This window comes from Balaenoptera ricei, chromosome 2 (assembly GCF_028023285.1).
Source record: "Balaenoptera ricei isolate mBalRic1 chromosome 2, mBalRic1.hap2, whole genome shotgun sequence".
In the NCBI taxonomy this organism is placed as follows: Eukaryota; Metazoa; Chordata; class Mammalia; order Artiodactyla; family Balaenopteridae; genus Balaenoptera; species Balaenoptera ricei.
Window position 1 is genome coordinate 58,948,994 of NC_082640.1, and position 24,500 is coordinate 58,973,493.

Sequence of the window (24,500 nt, forward strand, 5' to 3'; positions counted from 1 at the left end):
ACTCATTGCTGAAACAAGAGCATGAAGAAGAAAAAAAAAACACAATTAAAAAAAAAAAAGCGGGGGGCTTCCCTGGTGGTGCAGTGGTTAAGAATCCGCCTGCCAATGCAGGGGACATGGGTTCGAGCCCTGGTCCGCGAAGATCCCACATGCCGTGGAGCAACTAAGCCCGTGCGCCACAACTACTGAGCCTGCACTCTAGAGGCCGTGAGCCACAACTACTGAGCCCGCGTGCCACAACTACTGAAGTCCGCACGCCTAGAGCCCGTGCTCCGCAACAAGAGAAGCCACCAAAGTGAGAAGCCCGCGCACCACAACGAAGAGTTGCCCCCTCTCACAATTAGAGAAAGCCTGTGCGCAGCGATGAAGACCCAACACGGCCAAAAAATAAAATAAAATAAATTTAAAAAAAATTAAACAAACCACCAAGGCAATCATCAGGCTACTGAGTGTGGGGCATTAAGAGATCTAAGGATGGTTAGGGTTGTGCCAGGGTCAAGTTGGGGACACAGCCTCCCACAGAACAGTCTTCCCCTGGGATCTACTAGTCTTCAGCCCCTTAGGACCCTGGCCCTCCGGGGGTTCGTGGACTAGATGCGAAGACAAGATTTGACTGCAGGGAATAATGTGATGGGCATTCTTAAGGGTCCCTTTGGAAATCAGTATGGCTCTTGGCACTTGTCACTTGGGAGATGTTCCTAAATGAAAGCCATGGTGAATCCCTAGTGAAGGGGAAGTGGCCCATTTCCCACACATCTAGCTATCCGAGAGACTTAGAAACAACTCCCAAAGGAGGAGCCGGAAAGGAACAGATCCTTTGATGCATAGAAGCTGAAACTGTCAATCTGGGAGGCAGAGGTGTGTAGTGCTCAGGGACTTGGGTGCTGGGACCTTCAGCAAACTACCTAACTTCTCCGTTCTTCAGTTTCTCCATCTGTAAAATGAAGATAATAATAGCGTCCACTTCATGTTGGGAGGACGATTACGTGAGACATTGCGTGTAAAGCATAGTGCCAACACATGGTATACAGCGCTCATTCACTATCACAATTCGCCTCTGTCTAATCATCATTCTCACTGCCCAGATGGCTGATGGTGAGACAGTGGAAGCCAATCTTGGACCTTTAGCCCCTGAGCTGACTGACAGCTCTGAAATCTCCGTGTGGATGATGTCCATGACTCCTGTGGTGTTGTCCCTCATGGCGGTGTAGGGGCAGGCACCCCTCCTAAGGCTGGGTAGTTGGCAGGCAAAGGCCGCAGTGTTTCAAAGTATGAGAATATATTGAGAACACCTGTGTCTCCAGGGCTTCCAGAACAATGGCTAATCAGGCCCATGGTGGAAGCTCATCATCCCCTTCCAAGTCAATCATCTTACGCATTTCCAAGGCCAGCTCTTAGCCCAGTTCCTGTCCCACGGAGGGGGCTTTTTTTTCGGCATCCCTGTTTAGCAATCTGTACCCTAAATTAGCATTTAAAATTATTTTTGCAGTTCTTGCAATTTGCTGGGGTGGAAGGGACGCATCAAAAATAATGCCCTTAATCTGGCAATACTTATCTATCAAAGTTACAAATGCACATGCCCTTGACAGCAATCCCAGTTCCAGGACTTTATCCTACAGATGTACTCACCCATATGCACAGAGGATAGTCACAGCAAGAGATTAGAAACAATCTAAATACCCACCAGTAGGAGATGGGTATAATGGCGTATACACATAATGGAATGTCAACCATCCAACATTTATTTGAATAATTGAAAATATCTACTGAACGTGTATTACATGCCAGCTATTGTTCTAAGTGCCTAGGATACATTAGTGAGCAAAACAAAGATTTCCTGCCCCCATGGAGCTTACATTCTGGTTGATGTGCCACATGCTATTAGAAGACTGCAGCAGGTCCATAAGTAAGGATGCTGGCCCAGCTTCCATCTCTGAGCTATACTGTTAAATGAAAAAAGCCAGGTGCAGAGTGTATATGTGCCACCATGTGTGTACAATGTAACTTTGTGTTTGCATAGAATTTTTCTAGAAGGATTCAGGAGAAACAGAAACGGTGATGGCCCCTGGGAAGGAGCACTGAGGGACTAGGGGTCAGCTTTGGGAGGGAAGAGTTACTTTTCACTGTTTATAAAGTTTGAATGTTTATCCTGTGCTTGCCTTACCAAAAAACGCAAAATAAAATACTAAAACAAAGGGCCTTTTACTCTGCCAAGTGCCTGCCTTCAGACTATTTAATCATCTAGACCAGAGTTTCTCAACCTTGGCACTATTGACATTTGGGGCTGGATAATTCTTTGTTGTTGGGGGGAGCTGACTTGTCCACTGTAGGATGTTTAGCAGCATGCCTGGCCTCTACCCACCCGTTGCCAATAGCACCCTTCCCCTAGTTGTGATAATCAAAAAAATGCCTCCAGACATTGCAAAATTCCGTAGAGGCAAAATCACCCCTGGCTGAGAACCACTGCTCTAGAAAACTGTGAAATGGGGGAGTGGGACTCACTGTCTCCATTAGACAGATAAGAAAGTTGAGGTCCAAAGAGGTTTTATAGTATTTTAAAAAATTATATACCTCATTTTTTCATTGTTATCTATTCATTTATGATTTTAAATATACAGTGCTCTACTGTACTTGCTTCTTTTTAAGCAATCTATTAATATATAAGTGGATATATAGAAGTAGAATGAATTTAGTTTCTTATTTAGTTTGATCAGTTTCTGGAGTGTTTTAGCTAAGCTAAATCTTACTGGAGATGTTGGGCTACGTAGCATAACAATCATTTAAAAAATAAACAAAATAATTCTAACAAGATTTGGCGGGGGGAAACTCTAATCGGATACCTGACATTCTGGATAATTACATGTTGAAATATCAAATCTCTTGCTTTGTTCAAAATGTACACTTTACCCCCCAAATTTGGAGTTGGCTGGCCTTATTTTTCCGGTTGGATTGTTATTTGTGTCATGAGGACAGGACTAAACCTCGCATTCTTTTGTATCCTGTGGTGTCCAGCATGGCTCCCGAGGAGGCTTAAAATGAAGGCAGCCCAGCAGGGTGTGAACAGAGTAAAGGCCAGGACCTGGGACGCAAATGGAAACAGGTGAGGACTGTTGTCAGCTGATGCGTTTGAAAACACAAACTTCTAGGCTGCCTTTCAGAAAATCCTCTAATCTGCGTTTGGCCTTGGAGGCTCACCAAAGGATCGAGGACAGCAGGTTGTGGTGCTGGCCAGGGAGGACTGTGTGTCCCCTCCCCAGATCCTCTCCATCTCTGGGGCTTACTGTGCTGGGGGCTGAGATCACAAAACAAAGAAGACATGGCCTGAGAGTCTCACAGTGTGGTGGGGTTGACAGACACATAAACAGACAACAGCAGTGCAGTGTGATTTGTGCCATGATCGGGGTGGCAAAGGGTGCTCTGGGGACCCTGAGAAGGGAGTGGGGGAAGACTTGCTGGGAGAGGTGACATATAAGCTGAGCCTGAAAGGACAGGTCTCAGATGCACCAAGTGTGTGCCCATCTCTTCCCTTTTACCTTCACATGCCTGGTAAATGTCACCTCTTCAGGAAGGCCCTCCTTGACTGACCCCTTGGAAAGTAGACCCTCTAGCCTCTCAGTTTTATTTTCTTCATAGCCCCTCTCAGCAGCTGGTCTTGTTTATACCTCTGCCTACTAGCTTGTGACCTGTGGCTCTCCTCCAGAGTGCGAGTTCCAGAGACCGTGACCCTCTCACTCACTGCTATGGCCCCTGTGGATACCCAACACCTGTGGGGTGAAGAGGAGGTTTGCCATGTAGATGAGGGCAGAGTTGAGGAGTGGGGAGGGGGAGGGCACCTCTAGAATGCATTGGGCAGGTCAAGGTGACAAGGACTGAAAAGGGTCCTATGGCTCTGGCACCAGCGTGGAAGATGGTGGAGGGGGTGAGTCTGAGGTGCAAATGGGAGGAGGAGAAATCTAGATAACCCCCTGGAGAAGTTACACTAAGAAAGGGAGCAGAGATGTAGGGTGGGAACAAGAGGGACCACTTGTCCATAGACGGGTATAATCACTATCTTTAATAGGAGGGAGACCAGAATGTTTTCATACTAAGGGTCAGGAACCAATGGAGACCAAGGAAAGAGGGGAACACCTAGAGCAAGGTCCTAGGTGAGGAGGACGAGGAGAGAGGAGGGGAGCACAGAGGCCTGGTGGAAGCCTTTGACCGCTGGAAGGTGCCTGTTCCATTGTGTTCAGAGGGAGGGGAAATGCATGGGTGCCAGTTACAGATGCTTGGTGCACAGGATGGGGGTGTGGGGGGCAGGATGTGGTGGTCTGAACTGTCCCTGTCACTGGCAGCAAGGCCAACTGCTGTTAGGGGCAGGGGAGAAATGGAAAGTAGTTGGGTAGGGGCCAGGGATCAAGCAGTGAGTATAGCTAGGGAGGGAAGTAGGTGAAGCCAGGAGGGGCAGGTAGGTGGGGGGAAGAGGCAGGTGACAAGAGGCGAGTAAGGAAAATACGTAGTGTGATTGTGAATGTTCAGGGAGGGTGGGAAAGACATCAGGGTGTGGTGTGAGAGTGGGGCATCTGATCTTCAGATTGCAGAGTGGGCAGTTGGTGATGCGTAGCCTAGGCTGTGGCAGTGAGGGCTGGTGGCTAAAGCGCAGGGAAGGGTCATTAGAGATGAGGAGGCCAAGGAACTCTGTAGCCACATGCTACATGGGTCCCCCAGGAGGGCAGCAGGGCTTGGGGTGAAGGAGCCAGAAGGGAGCTTCCAGGAATGAGGGAAAGTGCATGTGAGATTGAACTGGGAGGAGGTATGTGGGCAGCAGAAGGCAGGGGGGTGGCTACACAAAGGCTGGCCAAGGGAAGAAAGCGGACCACCACCGTCCTGAGGAACAAGAGGTCGACCAGGTTTAGTGAAGCAGGAGGTGGGGTGTCGGAGTGCTCCTTGACAGGGGCGGGGGCCCCAGGGAGCATCGGGGGAGGGAGCAGGAAGCCAGAATCAGGGCTGGGGCCACAGAAGGACAGATGGCCTGTGTTTGCAGCGGAGGATGTGAGGCTGGGGTTGGCTGGCCTCCAAGCTCCCAGGGGGCCCCTGCTGAGAGTCTGTGGGCTCCAGCCCGTGGGCCGAATGCTTTGCTTCGCTCCAGGCAAACACACTTGGAAAGGAGTCTGGACATGAGGAATTGAGGGACCCCGCCCCGCGTGGGAAACAGCTGCCCACTTGGGAAAAGTCTGGGCCTCTCTCCCCACCTGGCTTTGGAGACCTTGGACCCTCGGGAGGCCTCCGTGTCCCTTTTCCTTAGAAGGGCAGGCCTGCCTAGCCCAGGGAGCACACCGAAGGGCGCCTCCTCGAGCACAGTTTAGGGACAAGGCAGAAATTCCAGAAATTCCAGATTCTTTGGGGGGCCTTGGGGGGCCTTGGGGGGCTCAGGTCGGGAATGGGCCTGCTCCGCTCCACCGCCAGAGGGCGCCCTCGGCCCGGTGGGCGGCCAAGCGGCCGTCTGGGGGCGCTACTAGCTCCCTGCCCCAACTCCGCCCTAGAGCGGTGGGCCGCCGGCACCGGCCCCGAGTGGCCCGCGAGGGCGGGGCCAGGGCGGGGCGAGGCCGAGCCGGGACTGGAGGGCGGGCCGGGGGCGGGGGAAGGAGCCCGAGGGGCGGGGCGGGGGCCGGCGACTTCTCTCCCTCCCTCCCTTTCTTTCTTTCTCTCTTTCTCCCTCCCCGGTCTTTTCTTTGCCTCCGCTGCCGGCCGAGGGGGCGGGCTCTGCAGCCTTTGTTGCCAGCGGACCGAGCGTAGCCGCCCGCCGGGCCGGAGTCCGGGCCCGGGACGCCGGGAGCTGCACGCGGGTCGGGCATGTCCTGAGCCGGACCCGGGACCGGGCAGCGAGCGGACGAGACGAGAGTGTGCGCGCGGGATCGCCCGGCGGCCGCCCGGCACCGGCCATGCCCGGCGGCCCGAATCCCCGCAGCCCCGCGCCGCTGCTGCGCCCACTCCTCCTGTTCCTCTGCGCTCTGGCGCCCGGCGCCCACGGATCTGCACCAGGTGGGTGGCCACCCCGCCCCGGCCGGCCGGCCCTGCCACCCCTCCCCGCTTCCCCAGCCTCGGTTTAGCCCCTTCTCACCTCTGCAAGACCCTGTGCCCTCCAGGCTCTGCCTGGAGCGGTCGCGCCCCCTGGTGTTAGGGACAGGGGTGGGGTTGGGGCCGCGAAACCGCGCCTCCAGGGAGCCTTCCCTAGCCCCCGACTCCGCTACCCACCCTGCCTGTAGCCGGAAAGAGCCTCTTAGACGCTCTTCGGGCTCCAGTTTCCCCACCTCGGGTACCGCAGAGCGCGTCTGTCTCTCCCGGGGATCTCTCGTCGGAGGGACTGGACGGAGCGTGGCTTACACGCGATGGATTCAGTTTCTCGCCCTCCTCAGTGCGCCTCGTCTGGAAAGCAGGCTGGCCAGGGTGCTGCGGACGAGGGCTCGGGGTCGCAGGTCTACGCGGTCCCCCGCCGCGCTCCCGCCCCGGCCCCTACCCACCGCCTCTAGGTGCCTGCCGGCCCTCGGCGCCTCCCCGGGCCGGGTCTCGCGCGGTCCTTGCGCTTCCTGCCTCCCCCTCCCCCAAGTGTGAAGGCGCCTGGAGTGGAGCGGGGAGAAGGAGCTTCTTTCCCCAGCCCTGGGCTCGGCTCTCCCCGCCCCGGCCGGCTGGCCTCCGACGAGCCTCTGGCCCGTGTCCAGAATCTTGCTCCGCCGCCGTCCGCCGGGCCGCGGAGCTCCTGGAGCGTCCGGAGTAGCCGGCCTGGGAATTTAGGAACAGAGGGTGTAGAGGACCCCTGGCCTGCCGCTCAGGGAGCTGCTGGTCTGATGGGGGCGGGTCGAGTAGTGGTGAGAGCCGTTCTGGCGAGGCAGACGGGAAGGCTTTGTAGGACAGGAGGGGCCTGAGCTTGGAGGGACTGGAAGGATGGATGAACTTTGGATGGGCTGGAAGGGTGCGTGTTGGGGGTGGGGGTGCATCACGGCCGGGCTTGGTGGAGGGGGGTGGCTAGATTAGGCCTGCCTGCTGGGCCTGGGGGAGACCTGCCTCCCCAGCAGAGGGATTGTGGTTGTGAGGCTAGAAAAGCATATGGGCCGGAACGTAGGGGACATTGAAACCAGATCTTAGAGCCGTTGAGGGGAGCAGCTGATGAAGGCAGTGTTTTAGGGAGGAGGCTCCCTATCTAGCAGCAATGTGTAGGGGATAGAGCAAACATCTAATGAGAAGTACCATGTGCCAGCCTCCCTAGTTCTTATTTCTCATTAGCTCCACAACAGCCCTGCAAGGTGTGTGATGGAAAGTCCTTTTATAAATGAGGGAAGAGGTTCAGAGAGGAGAGTGACCTGCTGGTTTGGACTCCTGGGCTACTTGGGTGAAGCCTGTGTTTTCCTTCTGTCCAGAGCTGGGGACCCATGAGGATGAACCAGGTGACGGGGATGAGGGAGCAGGAAAGTGGTTACCCCAAGGAACTGCCCCTGAGCCTGAACTTGGGTCCAGGCCCCCTGGCAGCTGTGGGAGAAAGGTGGGCGGGGGGGGAGTCCCCTGTGGTCAGTGTCCCCTTTGCTTCTACTGCAGACCAGACACATGTATGAGATTGCCCATTTTGTTAAATGGGGATAATGGTATCTACCTCTAAGGGTTTTTGTGAGAATTAAGTGAGATGCTAAATGTGATTGTTTTGCACAGAGCAGAGAACCTACCACGTGCTGGCTGTGATTTTTATTAATCTGCCAGGCAGTTGCAGTAAGATCAGGGAGTCCTTGGTGTGTCCTGTAACTTGAACCTGCCATTTGGGGTGGAGCCAAGGCAGGCACCCCTCCTATCTAATCTGGGTCGCCCTTCAGGGTGAGTGTCTTGAAGTATTCCCATTGATACATAGCATGGGGCTCTGCCCAGTCTGCTCCTGCTCAGGATCCCTGATCCTGAGGCTGCTGAGCTCTGTCATTTTCTTTGGACTTGCCTGGGGGATGTAGACCGGGGCCCCTGCCCACTGAACCCTACCTTCTTTCAGGCCAGAGAACTTGTCTTGGGCTCACTTTTAGGAAAATGTGACAAACCAAGGACTTGTTGGGATTGCTGGGACTGGGGCAGGGGCCATCAAAACACTGTATCACACATGTGAGCTCTATGTGTGTGTGCACACATGTGCTTGCAGGCAAGTGAGGACAGACTCAAGGAGGAGGGTGTGTGTGTCACACACACACACACACCCTGGTTTTTTCTCTTTGGCATGAACTGTGGGTCGTTTGAAGGGCTGGATTGTAACTCAGGTACTCGATAAGGAGGTGAGGGTGAACACCATGTTGGCATTTCTCTGGTAGAAGCTCCAAAGTGACAGTTCTGTCACCTAGGGGTGATATTCAAAGTATTCAACACCCATTGTGGCAGGAACTCAGTCCAATCACAACCGACTAAACTCCCTGGCGGGACAGTCTCAGCCATAAACCACTAGTAGTCCCTGCTCCCATCCTGCTGTAGTTCTAGCTCTGCTGGCTCAGCTCTGATGCACCCACAAACCAGAGACTGGAACCTGCAATTACCCTTTGCTGGCACTGGGTGGTGGTAGGTTCAGCCACCACTGTCTCTACCAGGGGTCAGCTGTCGGAGACGTTGAAAGAGTTTGTTTTTTAACTCACTCTGTCCTCATTTAAAAATATTTTAATGGCAAAACAATACAAATTGACTATTGCAAATGAATGCAGAACAAAACAAGAAGATGAAAATTATTGCAGTAAAAGTGGTAACATCCTGTAAGTATTTTTAAATTTTTGATTAAAAAATATTTTATTACACCATTAGGCAAAGAGATAAAACAGGTTTTTAAAGAAATAGCTAAGTATACTTTAGAACTTCTCTTGCTAATTTTCAATCATAACTTAGTTCACACTTGCTATATGTTATCTACTGTACTAAGCACTTACGTATTAACTCATTGAATTCTTACACAACCTAAGGTACGATGATTATCATACCCATTTTACAGATGGAGGAACTGAGACTGTGTGGTTGAGTAATTTACCCATGGGCCTCACAGCTGTAGGTGGCAGAGCTGCAAATTCAAACCCAGGCACTCTGTCTCTAGAGCACATTAATTCTAATGCCTTTCACCTGCAGCATATTTCTACTTAGCCCCATTACATTTTTGAACTTAAGAGGACGTTTCTTTATAACTCACTTGAATTTCTGTCTTGCAATAATTTCCCAAGGTCTAGAGCAGGGATTCTCAACAGGACCGCATAACCCCGAGGTCACGGATCCCTCCCCAGGGACACTGTTGAGCTCTTGGAGCCATTTCTCCGCAGTGGTTCCAATTCCCCAGCCACATACATACTACCCTCTCCCACCCACACACGTTTGAGGACACTGCTGTTGCCAGAAGTATGCCATGTAGCTTTCGTTTTTCTGGTATACTGAGCACTTCATGGCTGGTTAGCTTCAGCACCCCCAGACCTTCAGCTTGTCTTTAGCAGCCTTGGCTGTGATGGTTCATGCCCTGGGAACTGCTGTTAATACTCATTTAAAACAAAGCCTTGGAGTGTGGCTGTTGTCTTATTCTCCGTCTATTTGCCCTGTGACCCTCCTTAAGTTTTCTGACCTGGATTCTCTGAGCAGATGAGGAAACTGAGGCTCAGCAAGATTAAGTGACTGTCTAGGCCACACAACTATTAAGTGGCCAAGTTGGCACCTGAACCTGGGTCTTCCTATGTTTAAAGCCCATACTTTTGACAGTGCATTATTTTGTCACTCCATTGTCTCTCATTTCACAAAACATACACCTGGGCCAAGCTTCTTACTGCTTGTTCCCCTCACCCCTGGCTTTTTCCTACTTCTCTGGGGGTCTACCACATGGTGTCCACCACCAAGATGCCCTCCTCATCTTCACGCTTAAATACGTACCTGTATGTCAAGGGACATTTCACATGTGCCCCTTTAACGAAGATTTTCTTCATCCCTGTCCAACTGTGGGGTATCCCCTCCCCTCTCTTGGACCTTCTTGGCACTGTGCCAGGGGTACTGATCACGCGTGCCCTGCACGCATTTCTCTATTCTGAGGGATGGACCAGGCAGGTAACATAACAAGGCTGGTGGGAAGACATTTTTCTCGAAACATGAGGCCTCTTGGCCCATCTCTTGTTTTCCCACTTTTGTTAGAGATTCAGTTCTTTACTGAATGAAAGACAATACAAGTTTGAAGCTGAGGGCAACCTATATTTAGCTACAGTGTTGAGAACACGATAGGGAGTGGTAGAGACTGAGGCAGATGGGGGAGCACAGGCCCTCTCTAAAGGGCCACTTTTGACAAGTGTGAATTTAGGCCTGACATGGATGGATGATAAGACTTTAAGCTGAAAATGGATATTTTTATACAAAATGATGTGATTTTTTTTAAACACTAACAACTGATTAAATACTTTCCAACATTTTTGCCAGCCCAACAAACCACGCCACCCCCCCCAAATCAATACACTGACAAACAAAAAAACAAGTCTGCCAGCTGTGGTTGTGGAGTTGCCATCCCAAATGCCCTTATTAGGATGTCAGAGCAAGAAGTCTCCTTAAATTATCCAGCCCAGTGGCTTCCAAATGCCAGCCCTGAAATGGTTACAACAGAATCCCCAGAAGGTTTAGAAAAATACAGAAAAAAATACAGATTCTGGGGCCTCAGGGTCCTGAATCTATGGACTCAGAATCTCTGGGCTGGGTCCTGGACAGCTGCAGTTTTTCAGAGCTCTCCAGGTACTGCTGATGTTCAGCCAGGTTCCCTTCCAGTGAGGAATTTCCTAACTTCCCCGATGATCACAGTCCCCTGAGGCTCCTGGTAAAAACACAGCTTCCAGTAGACTTGAGGACACAGGGAGGGGGAAGGGGAAGCTGGGACGAAGTGAGAGAGTTGTGTGGACATATATTACGCTACCAAATGTAAAAGATATCTAGTGGGAAGCAGCCGCATAGCACAGGGAGATCAGCTCGGTGCTTTGTGACCACCTAGAGGGGTGGGATAGGGAGGGTGGGAGGGAGACGCAAGAGGGAAGAGATATGGGGATATATGTATATGTATAACTGATTCACTTTGTTATAAAGCAGAAACTAACACACCATTGTAAAGTAATTATACTCCAATAAAGATGTTAAAAAATTTTCTTTTAAAAACCCCACAGCTTCCCAGTCCTGTCCAACTGTGGGGTATCCCACAGAATTTGTTTTTAACAAATTCTCATCTGAGATGTCTGGAAAATCCTTGCACTGGTGTCCTCCTGAAACTCAGAGACAGGGAAAATTTGTCCAGAGCCACACGGCAAGTCACCCCAGCCCACCCTGCCTCGCTCGGAGCATGCTCTTAAGAGGACCATGCCCTGATGGCTGGCCTGCTGGGGAAACTGTGGGCCGCGGGGGATGTCCTCAACAGGGGGACACACCACTGGCGTGTGCAGGGCGCTTTACACGTGGTTTGACAGGAGGCAGATTGGAGGGCAGTTTGGGTTTCTGCGGCCTGGCCTGGATGGAGCTTCAGGCTGGGCTTGGCTTGCCTTCCAGCCCCAGCAGTGGCCACACAGAGAGCCCTGTGGGACAGCTGCAGGGCACTCAGGCATCCTTGTGGCCTCGAGGGGTTATTGTCACAAGCAGCCAGGGTCCCAGGAGCTGAGCATAAAGCCAGTTGATCTGGGCAGGACCTGAAGCCGGGAGACACCTCACATGGGCCAGTTTCCTACCTGTACCTCAGAGCCTGGGAACTGCAGAGAAGGAAAAAGGGGAACAAGAGCATCAGCCCTGGGGTTCCTGCCCACCCCCAGCAGTGGTGCTCTTATGTGTGTATGTGTCCACATGAGATTTCTTTTGAAGACTAGGTCTGGTGGCCAAAATAGTTTGAAAAACTTGATCTGGTCCAACTCCTTATGTTGGCGAAGGGGAAACTGAGGCCCAGCAAGGGACGGACTGCTGAGTGTAGAACGATGTTACTGAGAGATTGAAGCCATTTGGGAGACTTTATTACTATCGCTGTGTGGCTTTAAGCCAGTCTCTGCACTTCTCTGAATGTCTCTTTGCTTTCTCCAGAAGCAATCTGGGGACTCTACTGCAGGTGTCCTAACCTGGATCTGCAGCCATAGAGACCTGGGTAGAATTCAGAGGATCCATGACCTTGGATGGGAATATATTACATCTTTAATTTTTGTAACCTTGAAGCGAAATTTAGCATTTCTTTCCATTATAAATATTAGCAACAAATCACAATAGTGTTGGCCATCTGTGATTTTGCTACCAATAGGAAAAGCAAAATATTTTACCTCAATACAGTTGCAGGTATCTTGAAATAAGGTTGACATTTATCACTACTTCTAAATCACCATAGTTGTTAAATTTGCCGTTAAGTCTTGTTTAGTGTATTAGTAAAGGAGCACATAATTTCACATCTACTTTTTAAATTATTTTGACAACTGTATTTCAATATAATCAATTTCCTTGATATATTTAATCTTATACATTTAAAAACATTTTTCTGAGAAGGAGTCCATGGCAAAAAAAGATTAAGAATGAAGCCTTACTGGGAAATCCAAGCAGACAGAATGACTAGGAGAGGATTCTGCAAATGGCAAGGGCCTGAGCAGAAGTCTGCAGAAGTTTTGCAGCCCTGGAACCTTTTCATTCAAACTCTTAAATGTGAAAGAAATAAACTAGAGCTGCTCCGCTGAAGTGGTAGTGATGAGGGGCTAGGGAGCCCTACCTGGGTGGTTCTCTGACTCCCCATCTCAGGAGTCCTGGAGATGTGTGCAGAACCCTCAGGCACTTTAAAAAAAAAATCCATTAGGCTAATAGTCATAATAATCATACTTGCCATCATGTTCAGTCAGTGGGCCAGGCACTGCTATATGTGGAGCAGTTCAGTTCATTTGATCCTCAGTTCCCAAAGTGTAAGTAATTATCCCCATTCTACAGATTTTACAAAAATATTTACTGAGAAACTACTAGTTTCCAAATACTCTGGCACTTAAACTCTTCAGCAAAGACTATGAAAATTCTTGCCCTCCTAGAGTTCACACTGGGAGGAGATGGAGAAAGAAAAATAGGAAAAAGAATGAAGATGTTAAGTGATACAGTATGTCAGAAGTGCTATGGGGAAAAATAAAGCAGGGAAGGGGGAATAGGGAGAGCCAGGGAGTTGCAATTTGAAAATAAAGCGAGGAGAGCTTTGAGGAAGGACTTGAAAAGAAGTGAGGGGTTTAGTCAGGTGGAACACTGAGGGAAGCGTGTTCCCGGTGGAGGGAATAGCAAAGCGAAATCCTGAGGCAGGAGCATGTCTGACTTTGAGGAACAGCAAGGAGGCCAGTGGCCGAGTGGAGGGAACTCGGGAAGTGTAGCAGAGATGAGATTGGAGTGGTAACCTTGCCTAAAGCCTCACAGGCCATCGCCATAACTCTATCTCCTGCTGTGTGTGAGCTGGAAGCCCCTGCAGGGTTTTGAGCAGAGGAGGGCCATGATCTGACTGATTTGGAACGAATCCCTGTGACTGCTACGCTGAAAGAAGACTAGGGGAGAGGGATGCCACACAGGCAATAGCGGAAGCAGGGAAACCTGTTAAGAGGTTATCCCGATAACCTAGATGGAGCCAGCGAGGCACGGAGAGGTGAAATAGCACAGGTGGTGGGTGTTTGAGTCCCGGCACTCAGACTTCAGCCGCCCTCTCGGCCGCTCCCCACTCGGGTCCGGCTCTTCTCCCTGCAGAGCACGCCACCGAGGGCCGGGCAGCGTTGGACATCGTGCACCCGGTACGCGTGGACGCGGGGGGCTCCTTCCTGTCCTACGAGCTGTGGCCGCGCGCGCTGCGTAAGAGGGACGTGTCCGCGCGCCCCGCCGCTCCCGCCTTCTATGAGCTGCAGTACCGCGGCCGCGAGCTGCGCTTCAACCTGACAGCCAATTCGCACCTGCTGGCGCCCGGCTTCGTGAGCGAGACTCGGCGGCGCGGCGGCCTGGGCCGCGCGCACATCCGGGCCCGCGCCCCCGCCTGCCACCTGCTCGGCGAGGTGCAGGACCCTGAGCTCGAGGGCGGCCTGGCAGCCATCAGCGCCTGCGACGGCCTGGTGAGTGTGCGCAGGGTGCGCTGGCGGGACGCGGGGCTGCCCCCGGCCTGGCCACGGACCTGCCTGCTGACTTCTGGCCTGTTGGCTTTTCCTCTCCCAGCCTCAGTATTCACACCTGTAAAACGGGGTGGACAACGCAGGCCTCTTTGTTCTCTAGCCTTTGTAAAACTTTAACGCGAGCCGGAATCACCCAGGCCTTGTTAAAAACACAGTGTACCATAGGGTAGGTGAGGGTAGCAAAATTTGAATTTCTGGCAGTTTCTCAGATAGTGTTGAAGCTGCAGGTCCAGACACCCCACTTTGAGAACCACTGTTTGTGGTGTGTGTAGACTAACTTAGAAAGCAGCTGAATCCCTCTTCTTTGGGGGATCAGTTATGACTTTGTTTCCCTCCGCCCCCGCCCACCCCCTTAGGCTGCTCTTCTCCAGGACAGGCTTCCTCACCTTTACCTTGTCTCAGGGGGTGATGAGGCAGCCTCGCTGGAGAGCAGGCCTCAGCCTCCAGGTTTTTCTGGGTTGAGGTAATGCTGGCTACTGCCTGCAGCCCTGATTGCCTCCCTCTGCTTGAGTGCCCAGTTAGAGCAGCTCCACTCCAAGCAGGATAGGGCCCCTTTCTGCTCTCAGTTCCCAGGCGTGGGGTGTGGGAGGAGTTGGGGGGTTGCACATTCTCAGCCATCCACTGTTGGTGGGGGGAGCCTCAGCTCAGATTGCTCAGGAAAAGCCATGGGCTGTGGCAGGGCAGGGCCTAATGACAGTCCACCTCATAGGCTCTAGGGTATCTGGGCCTTTGAGAGCCCATATGCCTGGGAAAGTCTCTCATTTACCCAGTCTGTGCTCCTCCCTTTCCACACAGTTAATTAATCTTGTTGAGCCTGAGCGACAGGTGCATCATTCCCATTTTACAAATGAGGAAGCAGGCTCAGGGAAGAACTTGCCCAAGGTCACCCAGTTATCCAGTGGTGGAGTCTGCATTCAACCCAGGCCTCCAGCCCCTAGAGCTGATGATGCACTGTCTAGCGCTCCAGGTTCTCTGGCCCTGAGTGATCCAACTGGCCAACTTGGAGCCAGTGAGGGAGGTCCAAGGGAGGTAAAACCTTCTTCCGTGTTGGAGTCCTGAGCTTCCCCAGGAGGTGGTGGGCTGCTCAAAGATACTTACCAAGGCCCCTCCTTCCTCTGGCCTCTCTGAATACCAGCGGACATGACCAAGACATCCCTGCCAGCTTTCCTTCTCTGGCAGACCCTGGGACCAGGGACAAGGATGTCCTCGTGGCAGTGGGCATCTCTGTGGCCATCTTGCTAGATTTGGAAGCAGACCCATTTCTTTCTTTCTTTCTTTCTTTTGGTGATCATATTTCTTTCTTTTTATTGAGATATCATTGAAATACTAGTTTCAGACAACAATTTGACACCTATGTGTTGTGAAATGATCACAATAAGTCTAGTTACAAATTTATGTACATATAGTTTTTTTTCTTGTGATGAGAACTTTTAAGATCTTTCTTAGCAACTTCCAAAAACACAATACAGTATTATTAACTATAGTCACCATGCTGTACATTACATCCCCAGGACTTTTTTTTTTCTTCTTGATGTTAAGCTTTTAATTGTAATTCCTGCTTTTCTTTGGGGATGCAGGAGATGTGGACCCACTTCTTGCTTCTTATGGGCTAAGGGGTAGGGTGGGTGTATGGAGCAGCTTCCTAGGCTGGTGGCTTCTGAGCTTAGCCTAGAAGCCTTTGGCTGGGTGAAGCTGTAAGGAAGGACATTCCAGGCAGAGGGTACAAAGTGAACAAAGGCCCAGAGAGAGGAAAGCACAGTGTGTCGGGGTCAGTTGGGGTGGTGGGCTCCGCTGGGCAGGACAGGCCTCTGGGATGGGTGGGAAGAGCAGCTGAGTGCCAGCCCTCCCCAAGTGACCCTGGTGCTTCTTTCCCAGAAAGGTGTGTTCCAGCTCTCCAACAAGGACTACTTCATTGAGCCCCTGGATGGTGTCCCAGCCCGCCCTGGCCGCGCCCAGCCGCACGTGGTATACAAGCGCCAAGCCCCTGAGAGGTGGGCAGAGCCGGGGGACCCCAGGGCTCCAGGCACCTGTGGGGTGAAAGGTATGCTTCTCTGCTACCAGCTCTCGGGTAGGGGATGGGTCTGGGGGCATGGAGGGGCCTTCTAGAAACCTCTGTCAACACCTCCATGCCCAGCTCCTGTTGGACCAAAGGGACACAGACTGACAGACACATCGTCATAGCCTGTGCCCTCCAAATGTGCCGCGGGCCTGAGGCCTCTGCCTGTCAGGCCTGCCCCCGCTCATGCCCTGGGCTGGCTCCTCTCACTGTCAGCTCATCCGTCTCCCCACCTCAGGGCTCCGTCTCCGTCTCTCCCTGCCCCTCCCCACTCTCTGCCTGGGGCACCTCCAGCTGTGCCAACTATTCTTTGGGTGTCCAGGCGAGGCCGGGCCATACCCAACCCCAGCAGGACAGCTAGCCAGGAACCTCCCTCCCCTCCCCACTCTGGTCCCACCCCAGGATAACCAACTTCCATTTTGGAGACCTAGAGTGTGGCGCCCAGCACCTCTTCTGCAGAGTGGCCGCAGTCAGTGCTGGCCAGTTCCTGTAAGGAGCTGCCTGCTAAGGGCTGCTGGGGTTTGGGGACTGCTCCAACTTCACAAGCTGCCCACAGCTCAGGGACTCTCTTTGCTGGAACAGATATCCAAAGAGGCATGCTTCTCGCCCTCAGTTTCCCCAGCTTCATAGATGTGCTTCCTCTTCTGATCTGGGGGCAGCCTGGGTCAGTGGGGCAGGTCTCCAGTGGAGTCAGCTGGTTGGGGTCTTGGTCAGCCTCCCCAGGCTGGGGGTTAGGCCGGGGGATCTGCAGGTGCTGGGATGTACTTACCCCCCAGCGGGGGAGGGATCAGCGCAGGGAGATAGGGGCTTAGGAGCTCGCCTCACGGACACAGTGCTTTACTGTGTTCATATCCACCATTTCATTAGCCCCCCGAAGTCACTCTGTGAGGCTGATCAACTTATCTATTTATAGTCAGGCATCCCCCAGGATCAGAGAAGGGAAGTGACCAGGTCAGGGTCACACAGCACAGGTCTGGGGCAAAGCCATGATGGGAGTCCAGGCCTTTTGCCTCTGATCCCAGCACTGTTCCCACTGACCCAGAGGGAGCTCACTGGGTAAAGGCCCTTGAGACGTGTGCCCTGGGCCAGTCTACTGGCAGCTAACCCACAGCCCATCTGGGGCCCACAGAGTCCCCGGAGCTGGAGCCCCGGCGGGAGCGTTGGGAACAGCGGCAGCAGTGGCGGCGGCAGCGGCCGAGGCGTCTACACCAGCGCTCGGTCAGCAAAGAGAAGTGGGTGGAGACCCTGGTGGTAGCCGATGCTAAAATGGTGGAGTACCACGGGCAGCCAAATGTCGAGAACTACGTGCTGACCATCATGAACATGGTGAGGCTGCTGCGGGCGGTGCGTCGGGGGTGGTGAGGGCTGCCAGGGGATGGTGGTGTTGAGGTACAAACGGTGGGTGTTCCCCAGGCCCAGGCCCCAAGCAGGAGCTATAGGCTTCCAGCTCCTAAGTCCAGGAGGGGATGGGAGGCCCCGCAGGGGGTCACTAGGAGAGAGCCCGGGCAGAGGTGGGGCCTTTGGGGCTGCTGTGAGGACACCACTGAGTGTCATTCCACCCCGTTGGCTCAGCAGCCTCCACCCGCTGCCAGGACCAGAGCTGGGGGAGGGGAGGCTGAGGGAGCTCGTAGACTGGTTGACCCATCCACACCACTCTGAACAAACCTCCCTCCTCTGTGCCGGGACCTGTGCTGGTCGCTGGGGACACGGAAATGACCAATCAGACCAGCCCCTGCCTGAGACATCAGCACGCAGCAGAGTTAGAAGGATCTGTACGGTTCTGTGTTCTACTAGCTGGTGACCTTGGGCAAGCCACATTACCTGTCTTAGCCTCAGCTTGCTCACCTGTGAACTGGGGATGACAAGAGTACCTTACAGCGTTGGCATACTGCTCTTGACCCCACGGGACAGTTGAGATAACTAGGCCCCGGGAGGGTGAGTGACTTGCCCAGGTCACAAGCGAGGCAAGACAGAGCCGAACAGGAGCCCAGGTCTCCCAGGTCCCACCTGGGGCACCGTGGCAGGTTGGAGCTGGTGACTCCTGCTCCTGTAGTGCCAGCCAGTCCCTCCCTGCTGCTGCCCTGGGTGTGCAGGTGGGAGGCCTCAGGCAGCCAAGCTGCTTCCTTCGGCCCCCGGGAGAAAAGATCTCTGCCTTTGGCATTCTTAGCAGGCCACCCACTGAACAACACTGTTTTCCTCCTGGGCTGGGTGACTGAGAACAGGGCGGGGGGGTGTGTGCTCTGCAGCTGATGTGGCCAGTGTCATGTGCTGTGACTTCTGCCCGTGCCAGCCTTACACCCCCTGCAACACTAAAGGAAGTGCGCTCTGGATCATCGAAGGTCTGGCCACCCCTTTTATCGCCATGAAGCCTGGGGTCAGAGAAAGACAGGGACTCCGTCTGTGGCCAGCATGCCCCCACTGCTTCAGTCTGCATTGGCAAGCTCAGCTCTGGGCCGGTTCCTGCCCGACTTGGCCACCCATGTTGGCTGCCTCCTCCTTATGGAATAAAGGCCATAGCCTTCTGCCTGGCACTTGAGGGCTCTAAGACCCAGCCAAGCTTCCATTTAGCCTTATCTGCCCAGGGAGACAAACCACTAAAGGCCAGGGTTCAGGAAGGACTGTTGCTGGACAGCGGGGCCTGGCTTCTGGGCTGGGGGTGGGCAAGGTCAGGTTCCCAGGCCATGAGATCTTCCACTCAGGGGCTCAGCCTGAAGGAGGCCCAGGAGCTTGGCTGGAGCCACCAATGGTTAGCTGGGTTCATTTGCCTCATTTTTTCTGAGTGTTCCATGTGGGCAAGTACTGAGCCCTCCAGGCTGCCCCGTGACATCCCCTGTGTGCCAGGGGTCAAGGATTTGGCCCCAGAACGGGGCCCCTTCTTGCCTCCCTGTCCAGACTCACAGGACGCACACATTTATGTTGTGAGCCCACCCTGGAGGAGGGAGGGTCTGGCTCTCACAGTCACCTGCTCTGGACAGTATCAGGTTTTCCCAAGCTGGCAAGTCCAGCATTGGTCAGGGCAGAGTGGGGGCACCTATGGCCTAACAGTGCTAGATACCTGATAGGGAGACTCCAGGAGATGGCAGGGGCATGGGGTGGCACGCAGCCCGCCTCAGAGGAGGGCTGGACCGTGTGTTAGGCTGGAACCTTCTGAACACCTGCTACTTGTCCAGGGCTCCGCACTCACTGCTTCATCTAAGCCTCAGCCCCGTTTCATAGTTGAAGGAACAAAGGTTCAGCGAGGCCAAGGGGCTTGCTCAAGGTCACACAGCTAGTGAATGGCAGAGCTGGGACCGGAGCTCAGATTTATCTGCTTCCAAAGTCCCACTCTGTCCTCTCTGCCCCTCAGCCTGCCCCAGAGAGGGACAGCTGGGTAGCTGTGGTGGCCAGAGTGTGCTGGAAGGATGGGGGAACAGGATGGTGGAGATGGGGGAACTTACCCTCTTTTCCCTCTGGAGCAGTTCTGTAACACTGATGGGATGAGTGCCAGCTCTGTACCAAGGATAAGGAGATGGATGCATAAGAATAGGATCCTATGCTGGGGAAACTGTACCTCATTGTAGCATTTCTCAAAGAATATTCCAGATAGTACTTGTTCCAAGGGATGCTACTAAGTGTTCTGTGAAGAAAGATGGTGCTGTTGAAAAAGTTTGGCAACACAGGATTAAAAATAAGGAACACAGACTTTAATGCAGGACTTCTCAGAGCCTCCAAAGCTATAGGCATTGAGAATCCCTCAGAGAGGAGGCAGGCAGCACTTTCCAAACTTAAGAAGTAAGAGCAGAAACTTTGATGCAGTCAGATCTGGGTTCTGATCCCCTATTCAGCCTCTCTTTGAGCCTCGTTACTTCATCTGTAAGGTGGGGATAGTTATGCCTGCCTGAGAAGTAAGAAGGTTAAGTGAGATAAGGCATGTGACGCTCCCAGCATGAGGACTGTGTGTGCTAGGCTCGGTCGGTGTTACTGCTGCTGTTGTGGCTGCTTTAGCATCTGCCCTTCGGCCCCACAGCCACCTTCAGGACAGCCTCACTCCTCTTTACCAGGGCCTCCTGCAGGTTCCAATCTGTCAGTGTCCTCTCTGTGCCAGACCCAGGTCTGAGCCCGGGAGCTCAGGTGGGTCTCTTCCAAGCATAGCAAGAGAGGTCCCGCCACCCAGTTTTGCGCCCTCAATTCTATTCATGTCCTCTGAGGTCACAGGCCCTTTTTGAGTGGCTCATGTCATACTGTCAGCTCATTGGGAGCTTGTGGTCACCTGTAACCCCCAGATCTTACTCTCATGAACACTGCCCACCCTGGCTTGCTCTCCAGGCCTGCACCAGAGCAGGGCTCGTCTTCCCTGGGTATCGTTTATCCAGACAACCACACTGACCTCAGGCCATACACAGTCATACAAGTAATGACTCTGCCACCCTCCAGTCCCTCCCAGCATCTGTTTCACCTCCATACTTCTTGGGGGACAGTGAGAAGTGTTATATCCGCTGGGGGTGGGGCTTTGTGGTGACAGGAAGCTATCCCAGCGCTAACTCAGGATATGGGGTGGGCTAGTTGTCGGGACAGGTCTTAGCAGACCCTTAAGGGCTCCTCTGGAGCCACTTTGTTGGGTGCTGCTGCTGAGTTCACCTGCATGTCGACTAGGAAAGACTTGTTCTTTTAATCTGACTTTCTCTGGGGTACTCTTTTCATTTTTCACTGGTTTTTTTTTTTTTTTTAATGAAATAACACATTGGAAAAACTTAGCAAGTGCTCAAGATTCATTCGTTCAACAACTGTTTCTTGAGTCCATCATGTGCCAGGTACTGGACAGATCACTGGGGCTGTACGAGGGAGTCCACACAGACATTGCCCTCATGGAGCTTATGGTCTGGAATGGGAGAGACGTTAATGAAGCCGTCACCCTGATGAATATGAAGGTGTGATGGAGGGGGTACTAGGAAGGACAAGTTCATGGTGGTTTGGGAGTGTCGGGTAGAATAAAGCCTCCCCAGAAGACATGATGGAGGGGTGAGAGCTGGAGAGAGGGTGAGAGATAACTTGGGAAGGTGTTCCAGACTGAGGGCACAGCATCTGCAAAGGCCCTGTGGTAGGAAGGATCATGGGATTCTGAGAGAAAGCCAGAGTGGTTGGAGCCAGGAGTGAGGGGGTTTGAGGAGGGGAGTGAGGCCATAGAGGTGGGCAGGGGCCAGACCACACAGGCCTGTGTGCCAGGTCTAGGACTTTTTCCTTATGTGTGGACAGTGGAGACCCACTCATTGCTTTAAGCAAGGGCATAGGGTGATTGGGTTTGCATTTCAGAGACAGATGACTGGGGTGCAAGGCTGCAGGTGGGCTAGAGGACAAAATTTAGGAGGCAAAACTGGCTGATGTGGTGGAAGAAGGCAGTGCAGAGGGGCTCCCAGCTCCAGCATGTGCATGGAGGGCACAGAGACACGTTGCATCACTGTCTTCACCATTCCTGACCTTGGGTTCTGACGGTGTAATTCATCCCCATTATCAGGGGCTTTTGCCCTCTTAACAGTGTGTGTTTTGTCCATTCCTATTTGAATATTACTTTTCTTTTTTTTTTTTTTTTTTTTTTAAAGATTGATTGATTGATTGATTGATTGCTATGTTGGGTCTTCGTTTCTGTGCTAGGGCTTTCTCTAGTTGCGGCAAGCTGGGGCCAGTCCTCATCGCGGTGCGTGGGCCTCTCACTGTCGTGGCCTCTCTTGTTGCGGAGCACAGGCTCCAGGCGCACAGGCTCAGTAGTTGTGGCTCACGGGCCCAGCTGCTCCGCGGCATGTGGGATCTTCCCAGACCAGGGCTCGAACCCGTATCCCCTGCATTAGCAGGCAGATTCTCAACCACTGCGCCACCAGGGAAGCCCCTGCTTTTCTTGATGGAATTGCTAGAAGCCAACTCACAACTGGTGTGTCCTGACATCTCTGCCTTCTGGGACCCTGACACCTGTCCCCAGTTGCGGGCTGGCCCTTTTCTTGTTCTGAGGGAGCTTTAAAAGAGCAGATAGCTTTAACCCCCATTTCCCAGCACCTTGGTGCACTGTCCATCTTTGGGGATGGCCTTCTGTCTTGGGGCTGAGTGTGGAGCCGCCCTTGTAGCTACGGGGGCCTCTGAGAGGCATGCGCACCTGCCCTCTTGGCCCCATGGCTCTCAGCCCCAGGGAAGATGGGCCTCTGCCTGCCTCCACCCCTCCCCCAGGCCATGCCCAGGTCATGCCTCATGAGAGGGCTCACTCCTGGGATGCTGGTCCTGGCGTCCCCAGGGCAGGAGGGGGCTGCAGGGCTGTCCCAGCCAGGGCACGTTAGGGCCCTGAGATGGGCCAACAAGCCAGCATTTGGAGGTGTGAGCTGGGGAATAGGATCCCAAACTGGTGCTCAGGAATGGCCGGGTGCTGGGAGACCCTCTCGTCCTCCCCAGGTTCTGCTTTTGCTGGTTGGGGAAGTGTGTGTGCAGGTGTGGGCACGTTCATGTATGGGATGCATGCACTGGTGAGCTCCCCATGGTGTGAACTTGGGTGTGCATCCCTTGAGGTGGGCAGAGGCTGCCCATATCCTGTATCCAAGGTGACAGCCTGACCCTTATCTCTTGGGCAGGTGGCCGGCCTGTTTCACGACCCCAGCATCGGGAACCCCATCCACATCACCATCGTGCGCTTGGTCCTGCTGGAAGACGAGGAGGTGAGAAGTCACGTGGCCCCACACTGCCCCCTGGGATGGGCATCGTCTGCCAGGGCCCTCCTGCCACTTACCTGAGCTGCCTCGTGTGGAAGGGCACAGCGAGGTCCTCCTTGGCCCAAGCAGTGTCATCTGTCACCCCCAGTCCCTGGCTGACCCTTTCTTAGGTCCCGTCTGGCACGTGCCTGTGGGCGGGGTTGTCAGACTGGAGGCTGGACTGCGGCCCAGCCTCCAGCCAGGCCAGAGGCCTGCCTGCTTGTCTGCCTGCTGCCACCTCTGGGCCTCTGTCTCCCGCCTTCATGTGAAGGAGAATTTGGCCTGACCCTTCAGAGCTCAGGGAGAGGCTTGAGTGGCCATGCTCTCTGCCCCTAGGAGGACCTAAAGATCACTCACCATGCAGACAACACCCTGAGGAGCTTCTGCAAGTGGCAGAAAGGCATCAACATGAAAAGGGACGCCCACCCACTGCACCACGACACCGCCATCCTGCTCACCAGGTACCGCCAGCTGTGAGGGGCTGGGCCGTGGGTGTGGCCGGTAGAGCTTGCGTGGGTGGGAGGTGCTACCTGACCCTCGGGGGGGGGGGGGTAGACACGGCCCTGCTCTCAGGGAGCCCCATTTTGAGGAGGGTTTGCACACCTTTGACCCAAGACTGGATTCCAGCAGTACTGGGGGAGATCTTTTTATTTTGGAATAATTGTGGATTCCATGCAGTTGTCAGAAATAATACAGGGAAGTACCATCTACATTTCATCCAGTTCCCCACAGTGGTAACATCTGGCATAACTGTAGTTATATCCCAACCAGGAAATTGACGCTGATATGATCCACAGACTTATTCAGGTTTCATTAGTTTTACATGCACTTACTTGTTTGGGGTGGGTGTGTGTGTGTGTGTGTGTGTGTGTGTGTGTGTGTGTGTATTTAGTCCTATGCAATTTTATCACATGTGTAAGTTCCTGTATCCACCGCCACAGTCTAGATATAGAATGATTCTATTAGAAGGATCTCTTGTGCAACTCTTTTATAACCAGAAAATCTTACTCACACACCACCCCCCTTCAACATGACCCCAACCTCTGACAACTCTTTATCGGTTCAGAGGCAGTGTTTTTGAACTTGAGGTGGAGTTATTTCCCTTTGCTGAGCTCCGGCAGCTTCTCTCAGCACCCTCGCTGGGGTAGTGACCCAAATTGTCTGTGCATGGGTCCCCAGGCCCAGATAGGTGTCCTGGGTGAACAAGGGCACCTGCTTCCCAAATGGCTCCTGCGCTGGTCTCGGAGCGATGGGAGGGGCATCTTTCTCACTCCCAACCTCCCTCAGGGTCAGCAGGGGCCCTTCCCTAGCCCCCTCAGCTTGGGTGGGCCTGGCTCTGGGCCAAGTCAGCCTGAGGGCCCCTTCTCTCTGCATGTGCAGGAAGGACCTGTGTGCCGCCATGAACCAGCCCTGCGAGACCCTGGGCCTGTCCCACGTGGCGGGCATGTGCCAGCCTCACCGCAGCTGCAACATCAACGAGGACACGGGCCTGCCCCTGGCCTTCACCGTGGCCCACGAGCTCGGGCACAGGTACCCCACCAACCCCACTGCCACACTAAGAACCCGACCTCACCTCCCAACCTGTGGGCACCAGACAGCTAAGCCGATGGCCCA

The 24,500-nt window shown here is 53.5% G+C and overlaps 1 protein-coding gene across 2 annotated transcripts in view; it reads left to right on the forward strand.

Annotated features, from left to right (window-relative positions):
* Nucleotides 1–5,707: 5,707 nt before the first annotated feature.
* ADAMTS7 (ADAM metallopeptidase with thrombospondin type 1 motif 7) overlaps nucleotides 5,708–24,500 on the forward strand; it is a 71,105-nt gene continuing 52,312 nt past the window's right edge. For both annotated transcript variants that reach the window (XM_059912646.1, XM_059912645.1), the window contains exons 1-7: nucleotides 5,708–6,021; nucleotides 13,714–14,069; nucleotides 16,002–16,167; nucleotides 17,312–17,508; nucleotides 22,770–22,853; nucleotides 23,223–23,347; nucleotides 24,267–24,416. In XM_059912646.1, the coding sequence (XP_059768629.1) occupies nucleotides 5,922–6,021; nucleotides 13,714–14,069; nucleotides 16,002–16,167; nucleotides 17,312–17,508; nucleotides 22,770–22,853; nucleotides 23,223–23,347; nucleotides 24,267–24,416 (1,178 nt within the window). In that variant the 5' untranslated portion in view covers nucleotides 5,708–5,921. The remainder of the gene's footprint in view (nucleotides 6,022–13,713; nucleotides 14,070–16,001; nucleotides 16,168–17,311; nucleotides 17,509–22,769; nucleotides 22,854–23,222; nucleotides 23,348–24,266; nucleotides 24,417–24,500) is intronic.